The sequence below is a fragment of the Scyliorhinus torazame genome, chromosome 6 (assembly GCF_047496885.1).
Source record: "Scyliorhinus torazame isolate Kashiwa2021f chromosome 6, sScyTor2.1, whole genome shotgun sequence".
Classification (NCBI taxonomy): Eukaryota; Metazoa; Chordata; class Chondrichthyes; order Carcharhiniformes; family Scyliorhinidae; genus Scyliorhinus; species Scyliorhinus torazame.
In genome coordinates, this window is record NC_092712.1 from 180,875,830 (window position 1) to 180,898,384 (window position 22,555).

At 48.9% G+C, this 22,555-nt stretch overlaps 1 protein-coding gene across 5 annotated transcripts in view; it reads right to left on the bottom strand.

Moving 5' to 3' along the window:
- Positions 1-572: 572 nt before the first annotated feature.
- Positions 573-22,555, bottom strand: part of etv1 (ETS variant transcription factor 1) — a 209,809-nt gene continuing 187,826 nt past the window's right edge. For all 5 annotated transcript variants that reach the window (XM_072509143.1, XM_072509142.1, XM_072509146.1 and 2 more), the window contains 2 exons: positions 20,689-20,790; positions 573-6,065 (listed from right to left, as the gene is read on the bottom strand). In XM_072509143.1, coding sequence (XP_072365244.1) covers positions 5,844-6,065; positions 20,689-20,790 — 324 coding nt within the window. In that variant the 3' untranslated portion in view covers positions 573-5,843. The remainder of the gene's footprint in view (positions 6,066-20,688; positions 20,791-22,555) is intronic.

Genomic DNA, 22,555 nt, shown 5'->3' on the forward strand with positions numbered 1-22,555 from the left:
TTACATGCTAAGAGACAAAGGTGATGAGCAGGCCGAAACTTGCACAGGAGACATGGACAAGGGTTTTTTGGATTCATCAGTCTTAAAAAAATGTCAACAAGGGTTGTACTTGAAAAGTTAATTCCTGATTTAATTAAGGCCTGGTTTCTGATGTGGAGGCTCAGAGGTGGGGACAATGGGCAATGTTCCAGAAGTTGGTCACTAATTCATATTATATATGTCAGCTACTGATTACATCTCCATCATACATCTATCCTATATAAGTTAATTAGCGCTACACATCTTAAAATATTTAACTTTCAAATGTGTGCATAAGTCTGTCGTGCATGTTTTCTTGCATACTGATGGCTGAAATAATGTTCTGGTGACACAAAATGATTGCATATGCAGTAAAAGTTGTTCTAACATTGACATTCCTGATCGGGAATAAAATAGACTTAAATGAAACCAAGTAAAGGTATTTCAGGATAACTCCATGATGGTTGTGTTCAATGTAGAAAATAATAACTGAACCAAAAGGAAAAACAAAGGGGACATTGCCAGAATGTTTTGTTTCAAACTACATATCTGAGTTCCTTAGGAATTGAACAGAGTTTATTATGCCATTACATTTTTCTTCATAAAGCAAAAAAATCATAAAGCAATACAAGAAATCCATGAACCCTTCAAATTGCTAAGCCTTAGCTGAGGAAATTAAACAACAATGAAATATACATTATTAATCCAAATGCTACTTTGTGGCCATATAAAACCAAAACATACATGATAAATACAAAATTACAAAAATTTAGAAAATTTCTCAGAAACAGCAGAAAAAATACTGTCCATCATTTACAGATGTCCCTCAATATTGTCTCTTTTTTTTGCTACATTAGATTTCCAGATGGCCATCTTCAGGCAGATGCAGTAATTTGCTTTTGCCTCCATCTTGTTTCGAGGACTCCTCAACACAATACCTGGTTCACCTGGCTCAAACCTGGAGATGATGTGATGGCACCTCGATATGTTGTGTGACAATAGGGAAAGATTTTCAGCTCAATGCTGTAATGTATTCAGGTTATTACTGAACATGAAATCTGTGCCTTAAAATGTTGCAACAAGAAAAAAAAATGCTTTTTGACACATAAAAGGATTCAAAACTTGTACAAATAAATGTCGTAAAAGTTTCATTGTCAGGACGTTGCTGAAATTTCCATTATTAGTTTTAGGAATTTTTGGTGAATGTTTGGGGCTTTAGGGGAAAAGGTATTTTATAATATTTGACCCTGCTATGAATTATGAGAAATCTAATTGGCAGCTTAGGATAAAAGCAACTAAGTGAGAAGAATCTTCAGGTGTGTGTAGATAGCACGGGGTGGAGGTCGATGTGCATTGGGTGTAAAATATACCAATTTAGCAAGTCTGGTGACCTGTGTTCACTCTGTGCATATGTTGGCCCCACTGTTATATTCATGAGTCTTTTTTTAGGTGTGCTGACCAGACCCGTAAACAGTCCCATCTGAAAAATAGAATGTGCTGACTATAAGCTGACTTGAAGACCCACTTCCATTGCTCCAAGGAGCCCTTGCTTCATGTGAGCAGAGTAATTTCTAGGTCCACAAGTCAACAAGCAATTCGACTTTGGCAGTTATCACAACCTAACAATCTTTATTGTCACAAGTAGGCTTACATTAACACTGCAATTAAGTTACTGTGAAAATCCTTCAGTCGCCACACTCCGGCGCCTGTTCGGGTACACAGAGGGAGAATTCAGAATGTCCAATTCACCTTACAGCATGTCTTTCAGGACTTGTGGGATGAAACCGGAGCACCTGGAGGAAACCCACGCAGACACGGGGAGAATGTGCAGACTCCGCACAGACAGTGACAAAAACCGGGAATCAAACCTGGGACCCTGGAGCTGTGAAGCAACAGTACTAACCACTGTACTCCATGCCGCCCAACCTAATCCGATCTTCACCTCAGCTGGTGCCCACATGACCGTAACAGCACCAACACTACTGGCTGACAGCAGAAAACTCGATAAGACCATAGATCAAACCTGGGAGGTTTCTGATCTGTTAGGTTCCGTTGCTTTCGTGCAGTAAAACTGAATAGAATCTATCATTCTTTCCAGAACTCATATTATTTTGCTGTTTTTAGCAAGGTGGGGAACACCAATGTTTTGTATCTATCCTCTGAATAATACACACCTAGATCAGGCAGTGGGTGGATTCCCCCCCCCCCCCCCCCCCCCCCCCAACTGTCTAATTGTCAAGGATGACTGCCCTCGCTCAGGTGGTTCAGCAATGTGACAGTCAGTGGCCAGTCAGGACTGTATCCAGTTCCCAATGCATTTCATTGCAGGAGCCAGATATTGAGGTGATTTGCTGGGGGCAGTGCGGTCATTTAGGGGAGGGTGGGGAAGAGGGGACGGTGGGAAGTATCGCCGGGGTCTGGCTGGCAGGCCCCAGAAAGGGGGGGGATGGGTGGACAGGTCAGGGTGGGCGGTGAAACATGTAGTGGAGAGAGGGGTGTGGTCAGACATAGATAATGTAAATTTCAACCCAGTGTGTATGAACATGCTCAATACACAATCCCAACAATGCACATTTACCATCGCATTCAGAAACACAACTAATTTTCTGTAAACCATTCTGAAACAGGCTGCCGCTTTGTACTGGATTCCATAATACATCCAACCCTGAAATGAAATTCACATTGCTGGAAAACTCTGCCACAAGCTTTGTGTGGAAAAAAAATAAAAGAGGGCCCCTGAAAATACTACAGAAAGACAGGGAAATAACTAGGATTAGTCATCCGAATCCAAACTCTCTCAGTACTTGTTCCATGTGAACCAGGCATGATTGCACTTGATGCGAACGACAAGGAATACAATTCAGGAAGAGAATGAGAAAGAGCAAGCTCTGTCCATTCATTAACATCCCAAAGTCACATCATGAAAATTCAGATTTAAGTTGACCATTGACCCTTGTATATATATTTTATATATGACAAGCATGGATGCAAGTGCTCTGTCAATTACAACACCAAATTAGTGCTATTTCACTTTAGGATTTGTTTCCAGCTATAAATTAACATCGCTCAATCCCAAAACGGGATTGCAATATGATTTACTGTGATTGTATGAAAGCTTTCCCCCAGCAGAAAGGAGATGAGTAATAAGGACGTGTTTTTATTTTAGACTTAGGTATACTTTCAGCAATGCATGTTATCACTTCATGCAAGATTTATGCTCACACTTTACCTCTTGCCAAATTACTCAATAGTAATTTTCAAAAGGGAATTGGATATATACTTGGAAATGAAAAATGTTCAAGGCTGCAGGAGAAGAGCAGGAGGAGAGTGGAGCTTTCAAAAAAGCAGCATAGACATGATGAATGCAAATAGCCCCTTTCTGTGGTGTATGATGCGTGATTATTTTAAACCGGCTGTCCAAAAGAAACTAAATGACGATAACCAAGCAGTATTCCTGTGAGGTGCACATTCCAAATCTGCATTGTTGTATTGTTCAGGCAAAAGCCATTATTCCAGACTGCTTTCAGCATTTGGGCAGTGGTGAATGATTTCCAGCCAAAACGTTACTGTTTCTCTTTACAGATGCTGATGGCCCTGCTGCCTATTTCGGTTTGAGTTTCCATGTATAAACAGGTTGTATTGATTATTAGAAGCTGCTTGGTGATAAGGGTTATAGGAATTCACAAATCAAAAATCGAACGGTCATCCCAGATTATACTGAACAATGAGGTCCCAGTGAAGTAACCATTCTTCTGTCCTCTTAACCCAGTAGAATGATGGACTAGGGTGAAGTGAAGATAAAAACTGAGCTAAACAAGAAAAATATAATTGTTTACTGGTGAACTAGATAGGAACAAACTTGAAGTTTTAAAGGTATGTTATTCATAGCCTATTCTTTTCCCTTTTTATTACCCCTGATTATTGCATATTCATTTGCTATAGTGAAGTTCTTAAGTTTTTTGTGCATTTGATAATTGTTTACTCCAGAGTAACTGTCTAATACACAGAGGACTTGATAATATTCAAATCAAAGACTTATTCATCCGGACAAATCATAGATTTTAAGTATTTTTTCAAAAGTCCAGAGCACATTTTCAAATAACAGTAATCAGGGATTAAAGCCGCATAAATCTCTTAGTTTCAGTTTCCACAGAAGCCTATTCATTATTCTGATAGGATATAGAGGTGTAACAAATGTTTAATGATACACATGTTCTTTATATCTTAAAAATAAAGATATTTAGGCTCCTAAATTAGTCAGCTTTCTTATGAGAAGGGACAAACGCAGGTATCTTCTCACAGCCATACTTAGCACTGGTATACATTACTGACTGAAGAAAACTCTAAGCTTCAGCAAAGCGAAGAAAAACATCTTACATACCCAGTGGTTAGAGCAGGAACAGACATTAATCCTATGTATATCTGTAACTTTGTCAGAAATGACAAGAGTGCAAATTCTGTCAAATTCGGCATACGCGCTGTCCTTTCACTTGCACAAGTTCTGCAGTCTAAATATACCACCAGTGTGACTTTTAACTACAGTCCTCCAATTGCTATAGAGAAATATTGTAATTTAAAAAATGCAGTCACAAATATGAGCGATGGTTTTGAATTGATGAAAGGTCATCTGATTTTGAGGAAGCTTTCGACTAGCATGGTTACCTATTGAGAACAACCTTGTAAGTATTCTGAATTACATTAGAGTAGGAAAGTTTAATGTGTTCATATCAAAGTACTTTGTCTAGCTGTTAACCTGTTTAACATAAATGGGTTTATATATGTTGAGACAATAGATATGGATGCCCACATGCTAACACTGTTCAGCGTAACTCATGTGTTCTAAGAACTATCAAAAAGTAAATTGTCCGGTTTGTGAAGGTTGTGTTCTTGTCATGGGTATCATGTCTGGGCTACTTCAGTGCCTGGATTTGAAAGCTGATGTGGGTGCAAATAAAATGTTACCATGGACAGGTTACATTGGACAGGTTTGCATTGATCTCAAAGTCTTTCACAGAAAAATCTTCTTTCACAAGCTGTAGGTGGATAATCTTTTACCAATTCCTAAAGCGTACAGTTGCTTATAGTATAACTACAGCATAAGCTACATCCTAAGCAGTAAATGTTTCAAGTCGTCTATTCATTGTCCTGAAATACTACCTGGACTTAGAGCAATCCTTCAAATTTCTTCAATAAACCCTCTGTTTAAAAGAATTTACAGAAAAGGAGACTGCAGCAGAAGCTTCAGCATATTCTAGTATTCATATATTTTTAACAAATATGACACAGCAGTAAAATGCTTGACTGTATATTAATGTGTACCCTGACAAAAAAGTACTATGTACCTACTCAGATATAGATTCTTAAGGAGTGCTGGCTGTGTTAACACAGCAATATTAGATATGCAATTTATTTTATTACTGATATCAGCAGATTTCTTGTAAGTTTGACTTAGTAAGTTTTTAGCTGATATGAAACAAAAATCCATATGATAGCATCAATCAAACCATTTAATGTCCGTAATTCCCAACCCGCCCATCCCTCCCTGCCATCAAAAAAAAAGCATGAAGGCTAAAATGAAAACCACTGCCCCCACCCCATCCCGCTCCCCACCCCACCCTGAAAAAAACATGTAGAACTCTAATGAGTCTTTTCATAAAGTGCACTGTCCCTGGTGGTGGACCATGGGGTTAATGCGACAGAAACACGTGGACCCACTGCTTGATGTCAGGGATGCTGAAGAGATGAAGTAAATCCTGGGTCACGGTCTACAGAGGAAAATAATAGAGATAAAGGAAACACGGAGTGGCTGCCCCAAAGTGGTTGCATCAGTACACATAGGCTTCATTGTATGGATGGGGATTGCAACAGCCACTATCTTGTATATAGGCCATGTTCTCATCAAAATGGGAGAGAGGGACAGTGTCCTCTTCGTTGATGTGACGCTCGATATCAGTTTTCAGCACGGGCCTCTGGTTATCTGGGAAAGCCATTGAGAAAAGCGCTTCTGGATCACAGACAAATTTATACACGTATCTTTCTCCAGCAACCTGCAAAAAGGAAAGAAACATTTTCCCATAAAGATTAAAACTTCAAAACAAATCAAAAGCACAATCAGGCTGAATAGCTCATGGCTAAATTTGTTCGCCAGTCCCAATGGCTGGAATTTTCCACTGCAGCCATGGGGAACGCACGGTGGGGCCAGCAAGCCAGTTAAATCCCTGGTTCACATCGGTGGGATCAGAGATTCCACCAATGTGAAAGGCTGGAAAATTCTGCCCCAAGAATTTGAAACTTTAATATTAAAAGGTTAAAAAATAACTTCAAACACAAGAGAAAAATGTTACAGATGAGTTGTTTTTTCTGCGGAATTATTAGAGCTTTTCATTAGTGACCGCATTAATGTGACAAACTAGTAATGTTAATGATCTGGATTGTTTCTTTACTGTATAACCTGACTGAAGAACCTGTAAATATACAGTGGAGATCAACTCCAAATAACAGATGTAATCCTATCTATTTATTTAAAAGGAATGGAAAATAAGGTAGGAACTTTCACTATTAAATATTACGCTCATCTACAGAGTACCAAAATGCTAATTCATTAGAGGTACTAACAGGCTAATTGTGATTTTTTTCTGCAGTGTTACAAATGTGGGTTTTTAAGAGAGTGTTATGGTTTGGGACTAGTCTTTAAATTTAGGTCAAACAAAAGGGCCTGTTCTGAAGTTTGCCTGATACTAAGCCTGAGTGCCTGATTGTTAGGAATCAAAGGAAAGTATAGATCGTTTTACTGAGAAGAGTGCTTACATAAGAACATAAGAACTAGGAGCAGGAGTAGGCTATCTGGCCCTTCGAGCTTGCTCCGCCATTCAATGAGATCATGGTTGATCTTTGTGGACTCAGTTCCACTTTCCTGCCCGAACACCATAACTCTTTATTCCTCTATCCTTCAAAAAACTATCTATCTTTACCTTGAATACATTTAATGAATGAGCCTCAACTGCTTCACTGGGCAAGGAATTCCATAGATTCACAACCCTTTGGGTGAAGAAGTTCCTCCTAAGGTCAGTCCTAAATCTACTTCCCCTTATTTTGAGGCTATGCCCCCTAGTTCTGCTTTCACCCGCCAGTGGAAACAACCTGCCCGCATCTATCCTATATATCCCTTCATTATTTGATATGTTTCTATAAGATCCCCCCACATCCTTCTAAATTCCAACGAGTACTGTCCCAGTCTACTCAACCTCTCCTCGTAATCCAAACCCTCAGGTCTGGGATTAACCTCGTGAATCTCCTCTGCACACCCTCCAGTGCCAGTACCTCCTTTCTCAGGTAAGGAGACCAAAACTGAACATAATACTCCAGGTGTGGCCTCACTAACACCTTATACAGTTGCAGCATAACATACCTAGTCTTAAATTCCCTCCCTCTAGCAATGAAGGACAAAACGCCATTTGCCTTCTTAATCACCTGTTGCACCTGTAAACCAACTTTTTGCGACTCATGCACTAACACACCCAGGTCCCTCTGCACATCAGCATGTTTTAATATTTTATCATTTAAATAATAATCCCTTTTGATGTTATTCCTACCAAAATGGATAACCTCACATTTGTCAACATTGTATTCCATCTCCAGACTCTAGCCCAGTCACTTAAACTATCAAAATCCCTCTGCATACTTCCAGTATCCTCTGCACATTTTGCTTTACCACACATCTTAGTGTCGTCTGCAAACTTGGACACATTGCACTTGGTCCCCAACTCCAAATCATCTATGTTCGGAGACAATGGCAACAGTCTGTGTATTGACTGTGGAGGCTGCATCTCCAAAGTCCCACAAAAACTGGATTATAAGTAGTTGAACAAAATGAAAGAGAGTTGGGTTTTCAGTGATAGTTAATTAGCTTTTATTCTTACACACAAGGCTGATGTGTTTCCTGCTGCCATGGGGAGGAGCACAGAGGAAGCCATTTTTGAGATCATAGACATAGATTAACATAGAACATACAGTGCAGAAGGAGTCCATTCGGCCCATTGAGTCTGCACCGACCCACATAAGCCCTCACTTCCACCCTATCCCCATAACCCAATAACCCCTCTTAACCTTTTTTCGACACTAAGGGCAATTTATCATGGCCAATCCACCTAACCTGCACATCTTTGGACTGTGGGAGGAAACCGGAGCACCCGGAGGAAACCCACGCAGACACGGGGAGAATGTGCAGACTCCTCACAGACAGTGACCCAAGCCGGGAATCGAACCTGGGACCCTGGCGCTGTGAAGCCACAGTGCTATCCACTTGTGCTACCTTGCTGCCCTAACATCAGGTTACAGGCTTCCCTACAAATCAATGAATACCAGATAGACACCAATTTTGTGTGGTCAGAGGAGAGAAGAGGCTGTTTTACCTTTGTTAGGTACCAGAGTTGGATGTGGTATTCTGGAAAACGAATTGAGGCATGGTCAGGGGGAAGAAGAAAATGAAATGAAATGAAAATTGCTTATTGTCACGAGTAGGCTTCAATGAAGTTACTGTGAAAAGCCCCTAGTCGCCACATTCCGGCGCCTGTTCGGGAAGGCTGGTACGGGAATTGAACCGTGCTGCTGACCTACCTTGGTCTGCTTTAAAAGCCAGCGATTTAGCCCAGTGAGCTAAACCAGCCCCGGCTAAACCAGAATCGTCGGGTAAAGCTTTACTGCTCACGGTAGATTTAGGAAACTCTCCAAAAACTGAGGAAAGCACTAGGCGATCGTCACTTGAAGTTATTACACATCAAAATAGCTACAAAGAAACTGATTGGAAGCTGGGAGCAGCTGTGTACTATTTGCTAAATGGACTGTAATTCCATGGAGAGTGTGATGTGCATTAGGTATTAAAAGGGGGAGGTTCATCTCTGTATTTTAAAGTATAAGTTGCCTCCAAAAATAAGTCAGTCGTGCTTTAAGTCATTTGTTGCAGTAAAAGTTTTGAGTTTTTAAAAGTGACATTCTTTCAGCTATTGACTAGAAGTTTGAATGTTTTTTTAAAGACAGTTATCAGTCTCTATGGAGATTGCAACAGTAGAGATCTTTATCTGACCAAGGCTCAGTGAGTGCAACCACTGGGAGTAGCATTGATTGACTCCAAAGAAATACTATAGATTGCTAGTTTTCTACCACTGGATTCTAATTGGGAAAATACAGCTGTAATTTAACCAAAAATGAATTTTCCAAGGATTGAGTTTTGGGAGTAGAAGATAACTGTCCTTCCGCTTTTGACGGTTTCTGAGTGATAGGTTAGAGGTCTTCTTGCTTGCTGTAAAGATCTTGGGCGGGATTCTCCCCTACCCGGCGGGGCGGGCGACCCCGATGCCGAGGAGTGGCGTGAACCACTCCGGCATCGGGCCGCCTGGAAGGTGCGGAATCCTCTGCACCTTCAGGGGCTAGGCCGGCACCTGTGGGGTTCGCGGCGCGCCAACTGACGCGGAAGAGGCTTGGCGCCGCGCCGAAGGGCCTCCGCCGGCCGGCGCGAGTTGGCGCATACGCGGGAGCGCCAGCGTGTGCTGGCATCATCCCAGCGCATGCAGAGGGGTTCGTCTCCGCTCCGGCCATGGCGGAGGTCCACTGCAGCCGGTGCAGAGGGAATGAGTGCCCCCATGGCACAGGCCCACCCGCGGATCGTGGGCCCCGATCGCGGGTCAGGACACCGTGGGGGAACCCCGCGGGGCCACATCCCCCCCCCCCCCCAAGGATACCCGCAGAGCCAGTTCCCGCCGGTAAGTACCAGGTCTAATGCTGGCGGGACCGGCATAAAATGGGGGCCGCTGCCAGTGGCCGCCGACCGGCACGATTCCCACCCCCGCCAAAACCCCAGCACCGGAGAATTCGGCAGCCGGCGGGGGGCGGGATTCACTCCGCCCCCCCCCCCCCCCAGCGATTCTCCAGCCCGGCGGGGGGTCGGAGAATCCCACCCCTTGGGCGTCATTCTCCGACCCCCCAGAGGGTCGGAGAATGGCCGTTGGCCGCCGTGAATCCCGCCCCCGCCGAAGTCTCCGAAGGGAGAAAAGTCGGCGGGGCGTTAATGGCGCCGCTGCCGCGGAGAATGTCACGGGTCTGCGCAAGGCAGCCGATTTTCGGCCTGCCGATATTCTCCCTTCCGGATGGGCCGAAGTCCCGTCGACGTGATGACCGTTCACGTCGACGTGAATCAAACCTCCTTTTCATCGGCGTGACCCGGTGCTCCAGGCTCACGCCAGTTGGGGGGGGGTCCGTGCTGGGGTGGAGGTTGGGGGGGGTCCGTGCCGGGGTGGAGGTTGGGGGGGGGTCCGTGCCGGGGTGGAGGTTGGGGGGGGTCCGTGCCGAGGAGGGGGATGGGAGGGCAAGTGAGTTGGTCCACCTGGCCAGGTGCCAGCATCCAACAGTTGGACCCATGCGGTCCATGCCACCTGGCTGGGGGGAGGAGGGGATATGGGCAATGATGACATGTCGTCGTTCCCCTCCCCCCCCACCAGGCCGTCATGTTTTCAGATCATCCAGCGATGTTGGCCGCCGTGGTGGCAGCCGCTCATGTCTATGTTGCCCTGGATGAGGAGGAGGAGGAGGAGCGTGCCAGAGAGGCGGCGCAGGCTGCCGCAGAGGGGCAGGCGGCAGCCGCCCAGGCTGGAGGGACACCTGACCGACAGGACGAGGAGGGGGAGGAGGACATCGCGGCCCCACGGCAACGGAGGCACCCGAGGGCGCCCCGTGTGTACCGGCCCCGGCAGTCATACCAGGACCTCACAGACCGGGAATGCAGGAGGAGACTCCGGATGAGCCGGGAAACCGTGGCACACATCTGCCACCTGCTGGCACACCTGTCACCGCGTGGCACTGGCGGGGGACACCCTCTCCCCGTATCCGTCAAGGTTACGGTGGCCCTGAACTTTTATGCAACGGGGTCATTCCAGGCACCGAGTGGGGACCTGTCGGGCATATCGCAGACTTCGGTGCACCGGTGCATCCGGGCAGTGACAGATGCCCTATATGCCATGGCGCACCGCTACATCCGCTTCCCCGTGGACCGGGCCAGCCAAGATGCCCGGGCCGTGGGCTTCTCTGCCGTGGCCGGGTTCCCCATGGTCCAGGGCGCGATCGATGGGATGCACGTCGCCGTGCGGCCACCTGCAGATAACAGGGCCGTGTTCACTAATAGGAAGGGGACCTATTCGATGAACGTACAGGTGGTCTGCGACCACCGCATGATGATCCTGCACGTCTGCGCCCGTCACCCGGGCAGTGTACACGACTCATTCGTGTTGTCGCGGTCATCCATCCCCGGCATGTACAAAGGACGCCATCCCCGGCTGAGGGGCTGGTTGCTGGGCGACAGGGGCTACCCATGGCGATCGTGGCTGATGACGCCTATACGGAGGCCACGCAATAAGGCGGAGAACCGCTACAATGATGCCCATGTAGCGACAAGGCGAGTGATAGAGAGGTGCTTTGGCGTGCTGAAGATGCGTTTCAGGTGCCTGGACCTCTCTGAGGGGCGCCCTCCAGTATCGGCCAGATAGGGTCGGCCGCATCATTGTGGTGTGCTGCTTCCTGCACAACATAGCCCAGCAGAGGGGCGATGTGCTGCAGGCAGAGGAGGGCGGAGTGGAGGAGCAGCAGGAAGAGGCGCAGTCCTCCCCAGATGAGGGGGATGGGGGCAATGGTCAGGGCAGACGGGGTAGACACAGGCGGGTGGCTGCCCACCGTTACCGGCTGGCCCAACGGGTACGGGACAGACTGATAGCCGCCCGCTTCACTGACTAGATGGGCGTGGGAATCGGGTAGTATGGCCACAGACCGCACACCATGGCAACAGCCGACAACCCACACCCCCCACCCATCCACCCACCCAGCACCCTCAACCCCCTCCCCAACCCCACCCACCCCACCCGCATGCACACCCCCCCCCCCATTGCCGATCCACCTGCGGCACAACGGGCCGGGCTCACACAGTTGCGGGTGGACGCGTGTCTATCGCAGGCCATGGAGGATGATGACAACCCGCCCTGCGATGAGCTCCTGGCTCTACATCGTTGGACTATGTCTGACCCATGGCCACAGTACCACCATCCACCCGGGCCATCCCTGCATGCGGCTGTGACACTGCAGCGCACGGTCCCGTCCTCTGCCCGGGGGATGTTGATGGCGGCCCAGGGGGAAGGGGGCAGACTCACCTGGGGCTGAGGTAAGACCACCCCTCACACACACACTTGCGCTCAACGTACATGACACCCCCGCACACTTTGGACAGAGCACAAAGGCAGCTTCGGTAGGTGTAACATTGACTTTAATAACCAAAGGAGTTCATGCACGTGCCCTAGCCCCTAAAACTCATCTGTGCCCTGCACCCGTGCCAACTTACTCAGTGTCTAATTGTTTGGCCTTCCGGCCCTTTGACTACGTCTACGTGGTTCCCCAGACGGTACAGCAGAACTGGAGGTGGACTCCTGTGATTCCTGCCCTCTGACACTGGATCCCTTTGGCGGCCGTTTCCTGGGGCGTCCTGGCCTAGATGGGCCAGGCTGCGGCCCGGGCGACTGGGATGGCGAGCTGCCAGCCTGTCCTGCCCGTTGCCCACCCGATGCACCTGGGACGGAAGGGGGGGAGTCCGAAGTGTCGCGGTGTACCGGGACCTCCCCTACAGAGGGAGCCGGGATGGACCACACCACCTCCTCCTCCCTCGGGGTGCCCGATGGCCCCCAGGCCTCTACATGGGTGGGGGATGCGAACGGACTGGCCATCCGACGCCCCCCCGACATCTGGCACTGCCAGTCCTGGAGGCCCGTGCTGGTATCGACAGGGGTCTGCAGGTTTGCAGCCATGGGGCCCAGGGTGTTGGCAAACCCTGTCTGTGACAGTGCGACGCCGGCTCGCACATGGCCACTGGCGCCTATGCCCTCAGCGATGGCCTGCTGAGACTGGGCCATGGCCTGCAGAGACTGGGCTATGGCGTTGAGCGCCTCTGCCATCTGGCGCTGGCACTGGCTCATGGCCTCCTGTGAGAGGGCAGCCATTTCCTGCGCCACAGACGCCGCCTGCACGGAAGGCCCCAGGCCTCGCAAACCGTTCCCCATGTCTGACACCGTTGCAACCATTGCCTCCACCGCGGACGCCACCCGTGCGGTGTCAGCCTGGGTGGCACGCATGACCGGCACCACTCCCAGCTCCTGGACGCGGTTGGACTCCTCCACCTGCGACCGCAGCCGCCGCAAGCCGCCCGTCACCCTCTTCGCTCGTCTCCGGGTCGGTGGTTGCATCGGATCTATGTGTGGGTGTGGTAACTGCAGGAACCCGGGATCCATCACTGGGCGGCAGATGTTCGCTTGGCCTGGGCTGCCCTCCGACCGCCCGGTCCCTCTGCTGCTCCTACCTCCACCTGCTGTACCGGGATGGCTGTGTTGTGCGCACCAGTGAGTGTACCAGACGCCTCATCACTAAAGTGCCCAACCGTGGTGAGTGTTTCTGCGATGGTGGAGGGTGTTGGTGACAGCAGTGGCGTTGTGTCGTGCTCTTCGTCTCACTCTGAGTCCATGGCACTTTGGGGTGGGGGTTCGTCTCCACCCATCCACTCTGACTCACTGTCCGGTATTTCATCTTCCTGGGTAGTGCTGTCCCGGGTAGGGGTGTCCTGGGTAGTGCTGTCCCGGGTAGGGGTGTCCTGGGTAGTGGTGTCCTGGGTAGTGGTGTTCTGGGTAGTGGTGCCCTGGGTAGTGGTGTCCTGGCTCGGATGTGACGGGGGCCTGTGGCTGCCCCCCTCATCGCTGGGCGGTCGCTCCCGCACGTGACGGGGGTGTCGTCTCCCTGTTGCTCCAGGTCTCTCCGTCTCCTGTGGTCTCCGAGGGGCATCCTGCGGGCGTCGCATGCTGGAGGGTCCGGGTCTCTCCGTCTCCCGTGGTCTTCGAGGGGCATCCTGCGGGCGTCGCATGCTGGAGGGTCCGGGTCTCTCCGTCTCCCGTGGTCTCCGAGGGGCATCCTGCGGGCGTCGCATGCTGCAGGGTCCGGGTCTCTCCGTCTCCCGTGGTCTCCGAGGGGCATCCTGCGGGCGTCGCATGCTGGAGGGTCCGGGTCTCTCCGTCTCCCGTGGTCTCCGAGGGGCATCCTGCGGGCGTCGCATGCTGGAGGGTCCGGGTCTCTCCGTCTCCTGTGGTCTCCGAGGGGCATCCTGCGGGCGTCGCATGCTGGAGGGTCCGGGTCTCTCCGTCTCCTGTGGTCTCCGAGGGGCATCCTGCGGGCGTCGCATGCTGGAGGGTCTGGGTCTCTCCGTCTCCTGTGGTCTCCGAGGGGCATCCTGCGGGCGGTCTGCATCTGCGGGGATGGGTGCCTGGGCGTTTGGTCCTGCGATACACAATGAAGCATGCATGGTTAGACATCAGGCAGTGATCAGGTGATACGGGGGAGGGGGATATAGGGGAGGGGAGATATGGGGACGGGCTGTCGGTGGCTCACTTGCTACTACGCCCCCGACCTCTGCATCAGCAACCTCCCGGTCCTCAGGTCCACCAGCCAGTTCCAGGGCCCTTTCCTCGTGTACGGTCAGTGGCCTCTCATCAGCGGGGCCTCCTCCAGTCCTCACATGCTCCCTATTGTTGTGTGCGCGCTTCTCCTGTGGGTGGGGGGGGGGGGGTGGGTGGCAGGGGTAAAAGGCAACACTGTTAGGCAGGTATATGAATGCACGCCATCGGTTGCGCGTGCATTGCAGAGGTTAAGGTTAGGGCTATATTCACTTGGGGATATGGGGGAGGGGGGATATGGGGGAGGGGGGGATATGGGGGAGGGGGGATATGGGGGAGGGGGGGATATGGGGGAGGGGGGATATGGGGGAGGGGGGATATGGGGAGGGGGGATATGGGGGAGGGGGGATATGGGGGAGGGGGATATGGGGGAGGGGGGATATGGGGGAGGGGGATATGGGAGGGGGGGGATATGGGGAGGGGGGGATATGGGGGAGGGGGGGATATGGGGGAGGGGGGATATGGGGGAGGGGGGGATATGGGGAGGCTCACCCTGCCTGCTCTGACGAGGTCGTTCACCTTCTTGTGGCACTGGGTGCCTGTCCGTGGTGTCAGGGCCACAGCGGTGATGGCCTCTGCCACTTCCCTCCACAGACGCCGGCTGTGGCGTGGGGCAACTCTGCGGCCGTGCCCGGGATACAGGGCGTCCCTCCTCTGCTCCACCGCGTCCAGGAGCGCCTCCACATCGCGTGACTCGAACCTCGGGGCTGAGCGACGGCCAGCCATCCAGTCGGGTGTTGCGGTCGGGTGTTCCGGTCGGGTGGGGGGGAGCAGCGTGGCCTTATGAGCCGTCACGCCGTGCAGCGCGTATGACGCTGCACGGCGTGAACCACTGCGCAAGCGCGGATCCCGTTACGTCGCTGCTAGCCCATTTTGGGCCGGAGACTATCGACCCATTTTTCCGACGTGACGCAAGTCGGATTTGCGCCGTTTTTTGCGCCGATCGGCGGACTTTCCGCCGATAACAGAGAATTTCGCCCCCTAAGTGAATAAGCTTGAACAGTTAATAGTAGGCACAGTGGGCGAAATTCTCCCCCAATGGCGGCATGTCCGCCGACTGGCGCCAAAGCCGGCGCCAATCAGACGGGCATTGCACCGGCCCAAAAGTGCGGAAGGCTCCGCATCTTTGGCGGCCTAGCCCCAACATTGAGAGTCTCTTCCGCCTCCGCCACAGTGGAGGCCGTGGCGGAGGCGGAAGGGAAAGATTGCCCCCACGGCACAGGCCCGCCCGCGGATCGGTGGGCCCCGATCGCGGGCCAGGCCACCGTGGGGGCACCCCCCGGGGTCAGATCGCCCCGCGCCCCCCCCCAGGACCCCGCCCACGCCGCCTGGTCCCGCCGGTAAATACCAGGTTTGATTTACGTCGGCGGGACAGGCAATTCCTGGGCGGGACTTCGGCCCATCCAGGCCGGAGAATCCAGCGGGGGGTCCCGCCAACCGGCGCGGCCGGATTCCCGCCCCCGCCCAATCTCCGGGAGCGGAGACTTCGGCGGGGGCGGGATTCACGGCGGCCAACGGCCATTCTCCGACCCGGCGGGGGGTCGGAGAATGACGCCCAGTAATAGTAAAGTCACTGCAGAACCAGATGACCATAGACCGCTTTCCCCTTTGAGGGGGAGAGTTGACTGATGGTGATTTAACCTGAGGATCACCACACTTCAGGTCGATTGACATTAAATTGGGAATTAAGAGTGAGCATTACCCAAGATGCCAGGACAGTTTATTTAGAAAATGAGTATGCTGGAAAGAATTATTGTCTAGCACTTTATATAAAGCCATCATTAAAGAGAGTAGTTAAGTAACAGTAAACTCGAAGTGTAAAAGTTTTCTGCTGACAGTAGTCATTAAAGTGTTATTGTCCAACATTGACACCACTCACTTCACAAGCAACAAATAGGTAACCATTAAACTATTCTTTATTTAAAATCAACGGATGAGACTCTCCAGCCGCCCAGCCATGTATTTCACGACAGAAGGAGGTGGCGTTTGCTGGCGGCGAGATTCTCTGCTCCCGGCGCTGTCAATGGGAATTCTCATTAAAGCCACCTCACGCCACCGGGAAACCCGCGGGTGGGGTGTGCAGCCGATGGGACCAGAGAATCTCATCGCCAGCAAACAGCTGGAGAATGCTGGCCAATATTTTGCTTATTGATTGCTATGGGATCTAATTCTGTTAAACAGAAGAATGACGGGCATAGGTTTTGAGTCAATACCTCATTCCCACTATTTGAAGTATCAAAAATTATTGCTCAACAATCATCTGGAGTCTAACCCGCTTAACCATACTATTATAAGTATTTCTGAGCTTTCCTATTATAGCACATATGAAAATAAGTTGAATTAATTATTACACAACATGCCTGTGGAGCGTTTGCAAGTCTCTTGTATTGACTGCACTGCAGTGCTTCTATGCATATCTGTTCAAACATAATGGACAGAATTGCCCCACTCCCACGGAGACGGTCTTGGAAACAGGATCATAGAATAGAATTTACAGTGCAGAAGCAGGCCATTCGGCCCATCGAGTCTGCACCAGCCCTTGGAAAGAGCATCCTACTTAAGCCCACACCTCCACCCTATTTCCATAACCCAGTAACCCCACCTAACCTTTATTTTTGGACACTAAGGGGAATTTAGCATGGCCAATCCACTTAACCTGCACATCTTTAAGGGGGGCACGATGGCGCAGTGGGTTAGCAGTGCGGCCTCACGGCGCCGAAATCCCAGATTCAATCACAGCTCCGTGTGGAGTTTGCACATTCTCCCCGTGTTTGCGTGGGTTTCACTCCTACAACCCAAAAATGTGCAAGCTAGGTGGATTGGCCACGCTAAATTATCCCTTAATTGGAGAAAATGAATTGAGTACTCTAAATTTAATTTTTTAAAAAAAATCTTTGGATTGTGGGAGGAAACCGGAGCACCCGGAGGAAGCCCACGTAGACACAGGGAAAACGTGCAGACTCCACTCAGTCAGTGACCCAAGCCGTGAATTGAACCGGGGACCCTGGAGCTGTGAAGCGACCGTGCTAACCACTGTGCTACCGTGCCGCCCGGCTACCAATGAGGGATGTGAACTAGGAGACAGCGAGGCCAGGCTGGCTCCCAGGTGCATTCCCGCCACCAGGAAACCTTTCAAGGGATGGCTAGGAATATAAATCGGTTGGTAATTCTATGGATGCAGGAAGCAAATTAAACTGGCTAAGGTCCCAATAAGAGTGATTCTGCAGCCTTGCTGGCATTTGGCTTCATCGTGTGCAGAGGCGACCAGATTAACTAGAGGCAGGCTAAATGCAGCAGGTTGAGACATAGGAGCCAACGGCTCCATATCCTCCTGACAGGCTGAAGGCAGGAAAGTCCACACTTGCAGCCCAAAAGATTTCCCCGCAGGGGAATTCCCTCTAATCTGAAGGGTTTACCAGTTTCGGCCTGCAGGTAGGTTTGGACTGTCAAATTTAGTCTTAAAATCAATCACTTTAATACTGCATTCACTGTAATAAGCAACACTGTCAAGGAAGCCACTTTAACATGGTTCCTGCAGCCATTCAACATGCTGGACTTCGTATTCTGAATTAACGAGGTATTGATTTTGTATTCAAAGCCAGTCATGAAACAGGTGATTATAAAGTAATGAAACATGATTAAGTTATAATTAGTGAGCTGAAGTAACTAATAACTATAATCGAAAGACTGGATTTTGTTTCAAATACTCGATAAACTTGAATGTTTCTAGAAAATGCAGTTAGCAGAAACTGTTCAAAGAAACCTTCCTAACTTTTGATAAGATACAGCATACCATACCCTGGCTCAAGAATAAAGCTCATTGTTCACAATCTGATTAAGATTAGTAAGGAAGCAATTGCCTTCCATGGGTTTATTTTTTAACTGAGCTGTTATTGATCAAATATGTAATTAAAGTCCAATTAATGTAACCTATCAACAGCTGGATTGGCTAACAGAATAAGCTAACAGATGACCAACCTAACATGACATGATGGTGACTGAAAAGGATAAAAACGGGACCTTGTAAGGTTTGTTACTGGCCAAGAATTGAAAACTCGTCAGTATTAATTACCACAAGTGAATTATTATTATTAAAATTGAAGATCAGAGACCTGAGGATGGAAGTGACCAACACTTCAAACAGATATGTGCAACTAGCTGAAGTTGTCCAAGTCATTGTCCAAAAGTTTGATAAGTATATCTTTTCAGTAACATTTTCTGAAATTGCTATCCAAATACCTAACATTAATTAGGTAAGTCACGCACAAACAAAAGTAAATTAAAGTGAGCTAATTCAAATCTGATTTACAAGCAGACTTAGAATTAAGAGCAATAGAAACATTACAATTTTACAGCTTGTGATTTTTGATTTTCATCCATGTCTCTGGGAGCATCTCCATGTTGAGGCACCGTCTTGCTCCCCAACCTGCCTCAGCAGCACCCACCTCTCCCTTTGGGGCTGTCGAGGCTTCAGAGCTGCTGGCCGTGCGCCTGATCCTGCAGCGTCGAGAGTAAGCTCGCAGACAGCTGATTTTGAAGCCACCTCCCGGAACATTGTGTCGTGGATCTCATTACTAGCAAGTGTGTGCTCCCCATTGGTTCCTGACGTAGAGGTCCTGAAGCAGCAAAATCCTGCCCTTTTGCTATCTCTTGCAAGTTTATTCTCATACTTCCTTTTGGTGGTTTTTCCATCTGACTTGTCACTTGTTCTTTGTGTCTATTCCATTCGTCAGGATCTGTGCTGTGCAATTTTGTATGTTTGCTTTTTTTGTTGTATGATGTTTATTACCTCGTTAAATGTCCATGGTTGTCGATTTTTGTCAAGAAAAGCTCTTGTCCTTTTGGGGCATAAACTGATTCTGTGTCACATTGAGTTATTTTCTGACACCTCCAGCTAATCTTCTGTGGGTTGACGCATTAACAGATTTGCCTAGTTTAACGTGGACAATCTGTGTCTCTTCTCACTGAAGTTAGCCTTATCCAAACCTAGACTCTCAGCAGCAATTTTACATTTCTCCCTTTCAGACACTGCTTTGAATTCGATCATATTAATCACTATTAGAGTAACAGTCATGCTGCGTTACACTGTGAACAAAATCTGCCTCATATGTCACTACTAAATCTAAGTACAGCACTGATGATTATTTGCACAGGAGATGGTTCAGTGTTTTAAAAGCCTCAGCTTACATCTTATTTGATAAATTACAGACAGACACTTGCCTTCAAATTATCTCACTTAAAATAGTTTTCCAACAATACTCTATTTTATAAAATCAGAAATATTTATTCTCGATGGAGTGACGGTTCAGACAGTACTGTTTTAATAAGCATCCTTTTTACTTCTCTATACAGATCAATTTTAATAGATATAAAAGGTGTGCAAGGATAGTCTGTTTTTGACATGTAACTTTATCTGCCAGAGGCACCCATCAGCAGGTGACAAATTTTAAATGAAACCTAAAAGCTGGTTCTGTTGGTTATCAACTAGCAGTCATCTCGCTTACGCTGTGTTAAGGTGCAAAAGCAACTTTGCTAATTTTCATTTAGGCAGGCACCCTCGGAAGGGCTGAAAATGGCAAGCTTGCTCACCTAAAATGTGCAAACGCACCAACCCTGGAACTTTGGAAGGGGCAAAGAGCACAACGGGTGTTGGCAGGTTATTTGTGAGGAGATCACTGTTGACTCTTCATCTGATTTCCAAAATGCACATTTGCAGCAGAAATAACCAAATAAAATATCAGGAAAGAAAAATTTGACCAACTTCCTTCTGGTACATCAGCTATCTCAGCAATCATCTAATAGATCAAACACTGGACTCCTCTGTTCTGTATGAGGCAGCTACCAACTAGCTAAACTATCGGTGAATCCAGAATGAATAAAGAAGCAATCCGTGCTCAGGTGAAGCATTTTTAGAGCCAGTTACCAGAGGTGTAAGTCCTGAAGGTTGAAACAATGCAAAGGTAGAGTTTTCTTGCTCCAAGAAAAGCAATGTTATTCAATTTTATGGCACTGAAATAAGTTGGGAAGCAAGGATTTTTTCCTCTCTCTTCAGTGAGCATACCGTATACCTGTAGTTGTTATTTGGATGTAATTCAGCTAGTATTTCAAGAGATTAGCAGTAAGGTGACTCATGCTTGTTGCTTACTTTTTGCATGATGCCCTTCTCGTAGTAATAGCGCAGTGAACGGCTCAGCTTGTCGTAGTTCATAGCAGGACGATTTTTCTGGATTCCCCACCGTCGTGCTACCTGATTCAGAAAACATTTGCATTAATGTATAATTAAGCTGCACACATTTCAACAATCGCTCCATGAAATATAAAAGTATCAATATTTTGGGCCAATGTCCTCGTGTCATGTGATACAAAATCCATTTTCCAATGAACCTGAGGCTCCAGCACAAAATTGATCACATCCTTGCATTAACCTAGTAAATTCTTCAAGACAGATTAGAAGATGTGTGAAATGTAATCACTGGTGCAGTATGAAATACCCACATCAGGAATTCAACCACTTTGTTGGAATAGTGTTAACCCTAAACTGAATCTAACCCTCTCTATAGTGTGCTTGGTGCTATTATTAGAGGCAAAAAGGAAAATAGCATGACTGTCTGCACTGTCACACTCAATTCAAAGAACATGGGTGGAATTTTCCGAACAAAAATGGCAAAAGAGTCAGACTCTGGCTGAAAACCGACGTGTTTCTCTCCAGAAACACAGCCAGGTTTTCTGACCAGGGGTTGGATTCTCCAGTCGCCGACACTGAAATCGTGTTCGACGATTGGCCGAAGAATCCGTTCCTGATCAAATTGGGGGCGGGTCCACTTTCACGATGCTCCACCCACCAGGTACATGGTACATACTTGTGTGACTCGGCCAACATTTCTACCTCATATGCTGCAGGAAAGGATGTCCCGAAGCGTGGTACATTGGCGAGACCATGTAGATGCTGCGACAACGGATGAACGGACATCGCGCGACAATCGCCAGGCAGGAATGTTCCCTTCCAGTTCGGGAACACTTCAGCAGTCAAGGGCATTCAGCCTCTGATCTTCGGGTAAGCATTCTCCAAGGCGGCCTTCAGGACGCGTGACAACGCAGAATCGCCGAGCAGAACTTATAGCCAAGTTCCGCACACATGAGTACAGCCTCAACCGGGACCTTGGATTCATGTTGCATTACATTCACCACCCACCATCTGGCTTGGGCTTGCAAAATCCTACCAACTGTCCTGGCTTGAGATAATTCACACCTCTTTAACCGGTGATTATCCCTCTCTCCCTTCTTTGAACTGTATTTCATCAAATTATATCCATTTTTAAATAAGGAGGCCGAAACACAAGGGGTGGGATCTACCAGTCACGTTATACTCGAAAAGCAGAGCAGCGCAACGCGACTGGGAGAAGCCGGGAGATCCCACTTCCCGGATCTACCTGGCTCGCCATGCCTCGTGAGATCAAATGCGATCTCCGGTTGCAATGTGAATCTCACCCACTTGTGGACGGAATCACTTTCTGGCAAATCTGCATATTACAGTGAGACTATTGCGAGATCTAACAAAGGGATGGAGTCTAACTCCCTCGCCTTGGAGACCCTGGGTGAGCGCCGTTCAGTACTCTCCACAAATGGGGACCAAACAGAGCAGCACTCATGGCGGTCTCCCAGGAGATTGGAGGCCCCTAGGTGCATGGGGTGGCATGCACCGAGAGGCCTCCTGTGTGCCATCTTGGAACTGCCAGGGTGCTGTGGCACTGCCATTTGGCAGGAGCACTGCCAGGGTGCCAGGTTGGGACTGTCAAAGTGCCAAGCTACCATTTTTCTGTGTGGCGGTGATTGGGCTGGGGTGTGCCTTGCACGGGTGTGGGAGAGAGCGGGAGGGCTCTGGACCCCCAATAGTGAGTTGGTGCTTGGAATGGATTGGGGGGTCACGTCGGGGATGCAAAAGATCTGAATGCCACTTTTGAATGGCATCCCAGTCTCTTGCTACACAGAGGAGTTCCGGCGAGCACAGTGCA